We start from the raw sequence: 11711 nt of genomic DNA, 5'->3' as shown, positions 1-11711 counted from the left end.
GAAACAGTAAATGAGTCTTAGCGATGTCAATCACCACGTGTGTGCTGCTAATCCTCCTTCCAGATTCATTTATTTTTTGCTGTTCTTCTGTAGCCACCGATGATGACAGATGAACAATTTTCCGCCATTAGCACATTCACAGGGATGATTGGCAGCACTAAGACACGACTGAGCAGTAGCAGTTCAGGGAAATCAACCTTTTCATAGATTATCTGTCTCATACCATTCTGTCATAACATATCACAACAAATATGTACAATACTTATTTTAAATTAAAGTCAAAACACTGCAGCTTTAAACAATTTTACATTTTAGGATTTTCTTCAATGTTGGCTTTTGAAACATTCCTCTATTGTTATTTTTAGACCCTCCTTAAATAAAAAAGTTAAACTTTCTCATGGAGACGTCATATAGTGTTTTTATTATGAATTTTGCAATGTTTTCTGACACTTTTCAATAACAATTACTCAGCATAATCCATGTCGGCATTGTATCATTAATTACAGGTAATGTTCAAATAGTAACATAGTAATAATGTAAGTTTTTAACCAATGCAATTTTTATTCCTTCTTAACGTGACACTCGAAAACAACAGGCCTTTATTTATTTTTTTTTACTGAGAATCTTATACCACTGCACATTAATAGGCTACACAGACAGACAGCAAGAGACACGGAGGGAGAGGTGAGGGGAGAAAGGCTGGGAGGGAGGGGAAGGTGAGGAGAAGCACACAGTTGTACATTCACTGAACCAAAGATGACAGATGGAGCGGGAAGGAAACTGAAAAATAACAAAAACACACACACAAACACACAAAAAAAATCAATTTATTTTTAAATGTGGACAAAAAATAAAATCAACCGATGAAAGAAAATGAGCAAGACAAATTGAAATATCACAACAATGTGCCCTCCTTTGTTTTTTTGGTGATGCAAATTCTTAAATTACAACAATATTACACACAAATTAGGATACACTCATCAAGCCAAAGATGATCATCCTTATCACTAGTACTACTCTTTATTATAGCTATCATCATTATACTATTTTCTGATTCTGGAAAGGTGATTCCTTAAATGGAAAAATAAATCATAATCTGCTCCCTCTCAGAAATGTGCAGTAAAAGAGAAAGAGTGAATGCATTGATAAGAACAACAGCAATAACAATAATATCGCAATAGTCATTGTTGTATGTACAGAAAAATTCATTACAATCAATACAATCAAAACTGCCCAAGCTGAGCGGACATTCTGGAAACTGCAGGGGTCTTGGGGGTCATGGATGGTGCTTGTGTGTGTGTTTGCAGTACAGTGTAGCGAGTGAAACAGTGACATGAGAGTCATTTATAGGGAGGTCAGAGAGGTCAAGGTGCTGTTTTCTTATTTTGTTGCACAAGCTGCGGGGCTGCAAAGACCCCAGTTTGAAGCAGGAAATTTGACGACGTCAAATTTTGCTCGTAGGGGCTTTTATTTTGAAGTATTGCAGCAGGAGCGCTTGTGTTGGATGTTGAGGTCTGCGGTTGGTTATCAGGAGATCAATACAGAATACTGCAAAGTAAACCAGTCTTACACTGGATCTCAAAGGTGAACATCCCCTCCAAAAGAGCAAAATAATTCAGATTATTCTTCACCTCTAATGTGACATTTATTCTCTAAAAATTTCAACAAAGCCACAGTAATGTGGTTTTATTCCTACACCATGAAACAAACACGTTTTGTTTTTTTGCTTTAATTTCAGGATTTAATGCACATATCCTCAATTACAGAGGATCTTATTAACCAGAAATAATAAAAAATAGAATAATGATTTTATTTCTTAGTTACAGCCACAGTTTGATTTTTATAAAGCATCTTATTGAGTTGGGTAGTAACTAGTTACATTCACTTGAGTAACTGATTGGAAAAAAATTACTTTTAGGAGTATTTTTACTGTGCTCTAGTCTTTACTCTTACTTGAGTAAAATATTTGGACACTCTACCCAATGTGAGTAACTTCAACCAAAAATTCACCAGACACAGACCTGCAGTTTTTGTTAATCATATTGATATGAATTATTTTCATAACTTTATATTTTGGTCCATTTTCTGATGTAATTTTTAGATATTAAATCCAAAAATAATCCTTAGTACTTGAGTAGCATTTTTACCAAATACTTTTTTTTTTTTTACTATTGACTACCTTCTTGCTACTTTTTACTTTTACTGGAGTTAATATGTTGAAGTAGTGCTACTCTTACTTAAGTAAAATTTTTGACTACTCCATCCACCTCAAGTGGAGGCAGCATAATGCTGTGGGATTTTCATTTAGAGAAACTGATCATTTTCACAAAAAATCTGACCCAAAATCTTTATGTGCCTGATGAAAAGCTGAAGATCAAGATGGATTTTATTTCACTGATAAACTGAGAACTGAATGCTGAAATTAAAAGATGCTTCCAGAATACGTTAGATACGGGGAACCGGAGTTATGCAGTAAGATCATTGCGTCGTTCTTGTTTGACTTTCAGTTGAATTTCACAGCTTAAATGTCTTTGGTGGTAGAAAAAGTTTTGAAATGTATTTTAACAGGGACGTGTGCACCTTAGAGATCCACTTTATTACATAAATAGAAATAAAAAGGCAAGGACATTGAGGTGTTTCTTTTGAATAGCTGAGTGTGTCTAATCTCACTGCCTTCACTCTGTGGTTAGAGGAGACGATGCAGAGAAGGAGAGGAGAGCTTGTGCACAGACTTTTTGAGTCTAACGAAGAGGCTCAAATATGGTTGGGATCAAGGATTGTGTCTTTGCTTAAGGATCGACTCAAAACCTTGTTGCAACTGACATTTTGCTTCATTCTTCTCGTTAACAAAGGATAGAATACAATCAATATTTTTCTTGATGATTAAACAATCCCTTTCAACCAGCATTACACTATACAGACACCAATTTCTGCTTTAGAACGAGTGCACCACAAACGATTCTGGTGGAGGGGGTTTGTTTCGGTGGGTAAATTACATTAACTGTACACATTGTGCCATTGAACATTTAAGTGGAGAACAACAGCCTGTTGTCGGCTATAGGTCACATATGGCGTTTGAGCGTCGAGAGTATTACGGTGATTGTGTTGTGCGAAGTGTTTGTAAGCATACATTCCTTATACTAGTGGCATCAGTTTGATATTAAAAGTGTCGGAGTGTGTGACTGGGGAGCTGATTTATGGAGAGATACGGCTCAGTAGCGGCGGGTGTTTCCGTCTCTGCCCTCCTTCTTAATGATGATCCGCTGGTCGTCGCTTGCATCGTCAGGTGACTCCGCTGCCTCCTCTTCCTCCTCCTCTCCATCACCTTCCGTGTCGGCAGAAATGCCCATACGGGATTCGTAGGACTGGGAGAAAACAGGAGGGCGGAGTGGATACATGAAAAAAATAAATAAGATTTATCCTGACATCAATTAACGGAAAGTTATCTCTACCTCCATTGGGTTGACAATGATGGTAAGCGCCGAGTCATCCCATTGGTTGCTGCCCTCTTTAGCCCCACCCCTGGACCCTTCACCTCGGCGATGGATGGAGCGAATTCGGAAGACACCGAGGATCACCATGACAACAAGGAAGCCCACACAGACCATAATAATGACGGTGGCTGCTCCTGGGACCACTACAAGAAATGAAGATAAAGTGTGACAATTCTCCATGTTTTTTGTAAAAGTGTTGAACACAAGCATCTGAAAAGTGTGGTGTGCATTTAAATTTGAACCCCTTTATTCTGATAACTATTTAAATAAAATAATGCAGAGAAGAGTCCTTTGAAGTCCTCTACTTGGTAAATGAGTAAAGGTTTGTTGAGAAACATTAATGAACAAACACCAACCTGAAGACTACAGCAGATACGTTTGGGGAAACAGTGAGAAGAGGTCAAAAGCAGAGATTAGGGATAAGACAATTTAATTCATAATTAGTCATAAGGAAAAGACAAGACATGGCTGGCCCTCTACACTAACAGACCAAGCAAGGAGCGTATCAATCAGAGAATCAGCCAGAAGGTCCATGCTAAATCTGGAGGAGCTGCTACTGGTTGAGACAGACCAGTATCTATGGGTCAGAATGGTCCAGACAAAGTCTAGATTGAAATTACCTTGAGAACTGGTGTCAAAACTGATGTTGAGAGACACCCTCAATTCAATCTTACTGAGTCTGAGTTTTTGTGAAAGAGAAGGCAAAAAAGAATAAGTTGTATCTATATAGATGTACCAATTTCTTAGAGACAGTGAATCACAAAGGTGATGGAAATGCCACACTGCAACCTCTTCATCATCTAAAGAGCCAATTTTGCCCTCAGTCCAGCTAATTAAACACATTTCAGGCTGCAAATGTTACTTGACCTTTTCAATAAACAAAACGGACATTGTGGTGGACATCTGCAACAAAAATGTATTTTTAAAAAGAATCATCAGCTTATTCCTATTTTTAGTTGTGTATTTTTTTAATAATAATAATGTTTTTTTTTTTTGCACTACTGGACTTTATTTTCATTTCTTAGAGACAGTGAATCACAAAGGTGATGGAAATGGAAAAGGAAGGAAAAACATGCAGCAAAGGGAAACAAACCTGGGACAGCAGCCACTGCGATATGCAATGTTGTTATTTTTAGGTTTTTAGGTAAAAAAAAAAACCCATAAAACTAACAGAGGCTGAATAAATTTCCTTCTATAGAATGTTGATAGTGATGGAAAATTATGTAAAAAACTGGCAAGAAAAATAGATTTTAAAAAGCACTACTGGCACTTTTACTGTCATTCATTAGTGGAAATTCAATATATGTGTTTTGACCAAAAGAAAATCAGTTTAAACCCACGTTTGTTGGTTTATTTATATTAAAAATGGTGGGTTCTTAATAATGTTTAGCTAGAGTTATGAACACCATATAGAAGTAGACAATGCAAAGAGCCACTTAAGGCTCTGAAACCGCAGGTTGCAGACCCTTCGTTTATCACAACAATAAAGTACATCAGAGTTTGTGGTTATGACGTGAGAAAATGTTTCTGGAGTTTTAATTTTCTGCCTTTAATTGATCTTTATAAGAAACACATGTCAATGTATCATCAGTACAATCAACAAAAGTCTTGAAAAGTTGTCCTGCTGGTTCAAATATTCACATTACCTGAATGAAATTTACCTCAATAGTTATGGTGCTGTATTATTAAGATTTCAACTCAAACACATGAAGGTCTTGCCAACTATGTCACAAAATGAGGGTTTCTATTCCTGTGAAATTCTCCTCCATATCCATTAATATCCTGGTGACTCATGGAGCCGTTTTTGGAAATGCATTAAGTTTAAAGATGTATTTATAGTCCAGTTCATTAGATGACTTTAAACTCGCTGAGAGATCATTAAACAGGAGACAACTTGTTCTTTTATCTCTATTCAGGACAGATAATGAATGAAAGACAAACATGTTTACTAAAATGTTGATACTATTTCCTCTGAGAAAATGTTTATTGAAAAAATGTCTGAATGGAAAACCTTCCATCTGGACAACATCAAATGTGACTGAAAAGTCAAAGCGATCATTATTTAGCTGCATCACTGAAAGGCAAGACAGAGACAAAAAGAGTAGAAGTTTTACAGTTTTGTTATAACAACATTAACATTGTTAATGTTTTAACAACGTCAATGTTAAATCTTGATTAGCTGTTCACTTTGAGTGTCTCTTTTGTCTCCACATACAAATAAAAGGCGAACCAATTCCTGCAACATTCATCCTCTACTCCTCATTTTGACTTGCAGGTGCTTGACAGTAGCTTAGATCTGTTCAATATTTTACATTTTTAGGAACTCCAGTGATTCGTCACTCATTTTGCTAGATGTGTTGGTTTGAAAGCTGAACCAGCTGTTTGTCTCAGTCAGGATGCTCAGTCCGTCATCAATAAGCCTTCCTGCCTGCTCACCTGTTTGACCCAAACCCTCTGTCATCCTCCAGGACTTAACTGCATGTCAGTTTGGGTTTCACTGTTTGGTATTCAGCTCAGAAAGCCTGGCTGCCCTCTGCAGGCCTCTGCAATCCACTCAATGTCACACCTGGGAGTCATGCATGGTGGCCCAGCCTAATGTCAAATCTTTCCGGCTGACTTTCAGAGTATTTTTGTGTCAGTCATTTAAAACAATAAGTTCAAACACCATTTTTTCATGAATGCTGAAGCAGCCGCCTGGCATTGTAACTAAAGCAACCTCTAATTTTAAAATTTACGCTACACATTTTTTATTAGGAATTTCTGTTCAGTAAAGCTTGTATTTTACTTGTTGATATTTAAAAGAGACCCATTGTGCAAAATTCATATTTAGCACACCTTTGTACTTCCATTTGGGTCTCAATTGCCTCTAAAAACAGCTAAAGCACTTAGAAAGAACCCAGCCGGTTACTGGCAATAAGTTAAGTGTTTTTTTGGTGTGGGAAATTATTTTGTTGTAAAAAACCTTCAGAATGTAACATATCAAATCTGCAGTTACCTAGCAACACCAACAAAGCCCAGTCCGTCACCTAGCAACCCAACATAACATTTGGTGAGCTGGTTTTACCACTACAAGCGCCGTGCAATGGCTGCTGGAAAAGACAAGTGTTTTGATGTTTAATTACCATAAAAAAACACTTGCTGCATTCTTGTTTGTTGTGCAGAAAGCTCCACTTCTGCTTTTCAAAGATGTACGAGTGTATAATTGTGCCTCTGTTTGCAGCCATTTTCATATGCAAGAGTTTGGAAGTGTGGCCAGCAGCAACTTATTTCAATTTAAAGTGAGAAGACACTATAAACAACTCATTCTGAAAAGAGCTTAACATATTCAGAACACACTAAAATCTTATTATCAAAGAATAATTTTCTGTGAAAAAGGAAGTGAACATGTTTTGTATAGCTTGTAGATATATCCTAAACTCTTCAAGAAAGCTTAATAGGTGACTATAATACATTTCCTGCTACATCATGCAAGGTTTAAAGAGTGCTTTTAGGGTAAGAAATGAGTTGGCAATCAGGTGGTTAAGGGAACATTACCTGAGTTGCGATGTGGGTTCGGCAAGGTGTGTCCACTCAGCTCTCCAGAATGATGAGATGGATGGAGGAACTGCTGCTGTGAGGCCAGCAGGTGGGAAGGGTGGTATAGGCTTTCCAAAGAGTGGAGGAAGTTCACCTGAAAGTAGTGAAAACGTTACAGACTTTATAACGTAGAAAGAAACCAAGTTAATACAGAACATTCATTATAACACTATTAGCAGCTTTTCAGTTTTTGTTGGAAAAATGCTTCAAAAGGTCAAGGCTAAGATCTGAAAGCTATTATGGATGTTGTTGGAGCGATGTTTCTCGTTACCTCCAGAGTCAACTCATTGCTTGTGTATCTGCCATTCATCTCAGAGCACGACAGGCGGAACCGCCTCTCAAAGCGGCCAGAGCCTCTGGCCAGACGGTACCGGACTGAGCGGAGGACGTCCTCGTACACAGAGATGGATTCAGCACCTGGAGAAGACGGATAGGAAAGAAGATCCCAGAGGCAAGAAAAGGAAGACAATGTTTGGACAGCCACAACAGAAAAAAAATATCCTGCCCTGCAAAATCATTCATACAGCCTGAACTTTTTCACTTTCTACTGGGATTTTACATCGCAGACCAACACAAAGCAGCAAATCCAGGCCTTGGAAGATGAATGAAAGTGAAGGTGATTTTCTCTCCAAAAATGTTAGCGTGGTGTGCATATGTATATGTATCCAATACCCCCAGATATAAACAAATACAACCAAATGCCTTCAGAAATCACCTAATTACTGAAACATGAAGATGAAAAAATGTGTGCTAGAAAACTAAGTCAGAGCACAACAATGTGTTAAAATTGGCTAGAACGGGGCAATATGGCTTAAAAACGGGTCAAGATGTAAGCCTTTCATATCAGTCAATATTGATAATTATTGATTTGTTTATTGTTTTAAATATCTGGATTACAGCCAAACTGGCAGTGTGACCTTTCCTGTTTTATGCATTTCACACTGTTCACCGCACAGCATTCTGGGAGATGTAGGCAGAGGAAAGAGTTTAATTGCTCAACCGCTCACAGCAAACTAAGCAAGGTTAGTTAGCAACTCACTCACTCTTTGGTTGTCTAGCTACGACTTGTTGACTAACTAGCACAGCGGCAGTTTAAGGTTTCACTACTTTGCCTTGTGACAGCTTAAAAATAAAAATAATGACAAAAAACAACTTTGTGGAGTAAAAACTTTGAAGAAAACAAGAAAGCCTGGCTGTATTTCAGTTATTTAAAACCAAAAAACAAATAATTAATTTCATGCAGCCAGTTATCAACTTCAACTGATATGAATTGTTTACATTATACGTATTTCACCCATATTGTCCAGCCTTATGCTTCATAAAATTTGTTTTTTTGTGAATCAATAAAGACAAAATCATTTTAAAAATGCATTGCAGAGCAGCAGTACCTGTAATTGCGATGTAAGCGGTGGTATTGATGATATCCAGTCCTCGCTCTCGCACAACTTCCATGTCTACCAGAAGCTCCTCCCGTTCTGGATTCAGCTCCTCTCCCAGCGGCTGCACCTCACATCCGTCCAAAGTGTGAGCCACAGCATCTGACATCAGAGCTAAGAGGCAACGCAAAATATGAAATAAACAAACAATAACATTCTTGTTTCTGAGTAGAAATCAAAAGACGTTTCAAGAATTACAAACATTAAATCTCCATATCTTTGCTCACCTCCACCCTCCATGCCCTGTGCAGCTGTGTTGACAGCATGTGACAGTGAGCAGACAATCTGCAGCTCCGGGAAGAGGGGGACGCCGCGGGGTCCTTCAAATTCAGGCGCAGGACGGGCCAGATGTGGGCCAACCCCGGACAGAGAGATCTGAGGGGCATCAGGCTGGAGAACCACCAGGTATCCCTCCAGCTGTTTCAGTGACAGGCAGCTTTCCTCATTGAAACACCTGGAAGAAAATTACAAACAAGAAAACAGATTTATTTTACAGCCTTTGAATGAAGTATTCAATCAACCTTTGAAATTAGACAAATACAGGTCCATTTAAATTTTCTGAAACATGTGGTAAACACTAAAATAACTCATTTCACTGCGGTAAGAACAATTCAGTGTTTGTGTTCTACCATCACAAAAGTAAATTTGGACTATAGCAGGAAGCATAAGATCAAATGTTAACAGAGGAGGATAGAGTACCAATAATCCATTCATCTTTTGATAAACACGCTCAATAAATCGTCTCTTTTAATATATTTAATGCCACTTTTAATCTGTTTATTAAAAAAACATTTTGTAAATATTTTGAATAATATCAAGTAGTACTTTAGTCCTACTTTTACTGTTATGGCTGTGTTTGCTTTTTGCTATTTTTCCTCATTTATTATCCATATTGTATTTTAATTGGGTTTTGACATTTGTGGCTTTGACTTGTGTTACTCCCAGTCTTGCCCAGGTCTCTCTTGCACTAAGAGATTTTTTATCTGAAAGGTAATATACATTAATCAGGAACAACTATACAGTGTGATGTTTTTTGTTATTTCCAAGTTTTGTTTCAATTCAGGTTGTATTATTTATATAGCGGCAATTCAAAACATGTCATTTCAAGACATTTTAAAAGACAAACAGATTTCTGTTATTTTATACAGTTAACTCAATAAAAATGTAAAATGTATGTTCTATACACTAAATAGACAGTTTAGATATTTTAATAACCAGTGAAACTGAATGGGTTAAACTGTGTACTGTGTTTATAAATACCCAGAAGGGCGATGATGATGATGATAATAAGACTGTTTATTCTTTAATTAACCATACTGTTGTGGCAGAAGCAGAAATCTTCATTTATTTCTTTTCTCGTTTAAAGCTCCTTACGTTGTGGTGATAAGGGAAAGACAATTTGTTGACTTTTAAAATTAAACCACACACATCAGTGAATCTGACTGTTGTTCATTTCGGTTTTCCGGATGATGCAGCAAATACCGACTAAATTTGGGAATCTTTCTTTGGCTTTAATTTTTAAAAATCCCAGAGGCTTATGGGGAGGAGATCAAACCGATGCTGAACATGACTTTAGGCAAGCTTCTCTGACAGCTTCCTCCTCCTCTTCCCATGTGCGCCAACATCCTTAAACAGGTGTGACATGCTAAATGAAATCTTCACAGTTTATCAGCGTTGATTTTATTTTACTGGTTAAACAGTGTCACCTTGATGTTAGGATTTAACTCGAAGAAGAAAGCTGCAGAAAGCATGGTAGAGTATTAAAAAAACAACCTATTCCCCTGCTCTGCTTTTCCACTGTGACTGTGTCGCCATTTATCTGTTGTGATGCTGAAAATAACAAATGTGCAAACACATTTCTACTGTGTAAAATGTAATTTTCCTGCAAGAAGAAGAGAAAAAAAACACAGAATCAATGACAAATTGCTACAATTTCTTTACCAGTTTGCCCTAAAATTCAACATCATATGTGAAAGGGTATTAAGCTGATTAAGTGGTGTGAGTGTGTGTGCTATATATCCACTATCGGAGTAAGCAGCTGCTTCTATCGGCCTCTCCAGAAGGGCCTGCTGTTCAGCCATCTGGTTGACTCCTGGGCTCAAATCAGTCTAAGCTTCACACACGCAATAAAACATGGCAAAGTAAAGAAAAATAAAAAGTATTCTCCTTGAGCAGAAAGCAAAGAGGGGAAAAAATCTGTCATGCCCTTGAATCCCTGGGATCTTCAAACTGTCACATAAAAAAAGCCCATCAGCTTGATGCATGGGTTCATAATCATCTTAATCTTATAAAAACATGTGACTAAAACATTCATGTCTAAAGATAGCATTGAGAATATCTGCACAGGCTGCTGGTGAAAGTGCAGGCTGGCTGTGCCCTACAGGGAAGCAGAAGAACCTCAAGAAAAGTTTTCTCTTCATTCAGATTCTCTTATGAACTTTTCTGCCAAGTTGCAGAAATCATAAAATCTCACACTTCAAATTCTAAAACCAGAAAAAAATAGTGAATATAGTAAGTTTCTCCACATGTACAGTCAGTAAAACATCTGTAAAGTAAAAAAACAGCTGGAACAGGACACGGGTTTGAACGGACTCAATATTTACATGCTATAAGCCTTTTCGGGATCCAAAGCAGATTTTAATTTAAGGCCCCCATTCCAACATGTCAACACCAGGTACTTCATTATTCCATATGTGTAACTTACCTACTACTAGTGTAATTTCCAATTATCTGACATCATACCGGGATTATTACAGCTTTTGATTTTAACCTCACAGGAGTAGCAAGCAAGCGAAGATGGTCTAATTAATTCACATTTTGAAAGACAGAATGGTATTTAAACGTGGCATATTAATTTGACTACTGAAAGTAACATTTTCAGACAAACACTGACTTTACAGTCAGTGGCACGTTCAATATATTCTGTAAAATTTGGAAGAGATGTGTAAAATGTGCAATTTATCACTATGAAGTAAAATCGAATGAAGCTTTTGGGCCCCAAGCACCCGCTAAGCTCACATATGACTCGGACCGGCTCGGCACGCAGTAAATGTGCATTGTGCGCTAGGAACAACAGATGATTGGAAGCTTGTGCAGTATTTGATCAATTGTGTATTTAGCACACTAATTTGATAAGTAGGGGGATTTTTAGTAGGTATAGCAAGACAAATAAATAACAACCAGAAATATACAAATGAAAAGTTTC

The 11711-nt window shown here is 37.4% G+C and overlaps 1 protein-coding gene across 1 annotated transcript in view; it reads right to left on the bottom strand.

The window, feature by feature from the left end:
• Positions 1–402: 402 nt before the first annotated feature.
• clstn3 (calsyntenin 3) overlaps positions 403–11711 on the bottom strand; it is a 33864-nt gene continuing 22555 nt past the window's right edge. The window contains exons 14-19 of the mRNA XM_055047739.1: positions 8734–8960; positions 8459–8620; positions 7342–7487; positions 7029–7164; positions 3453–3637; positions 403–3365 (exon numbers count right to left, since the gene is read on the bottom strand). Coding sequence (XP_054903714.1) covers positions 3213–3365; positions 3453–3637; positions 7029–7164; positions 7342–7487; positions 8459–8620; positions 8734–8960 — 1009 coding nt within the window. The 3' untranslated portion in view covers positions 403–3212. The remainder of the gene's footprint in view (positions 3366–3452; positions 3638–7028; positions 7165–7341; positions 7488–8458; positions 8621–8733; positions 8961–11711) is intronic.

This window comes from Poeciliopsis prolifica, unplaced genomic scaffold (genome assembly GCF_027474105.1).
Source record: "Poeciliopsis prolifica strain line A6 unplaced genomic scaffold, Auburn_PproV2 SCAFFOLD026, whole genome shotgun sequence".
Lineage (NCBI taxonomy): Eukaryota > Metazoa > Chordata > Actinopteri > Cyprinodontiformes > Poeciliidae > Poeciliopsis > Poeciliopsis prolifica.
This window is presented reverse-complemented; position numbering and strand designations above follow the sequence as displayed.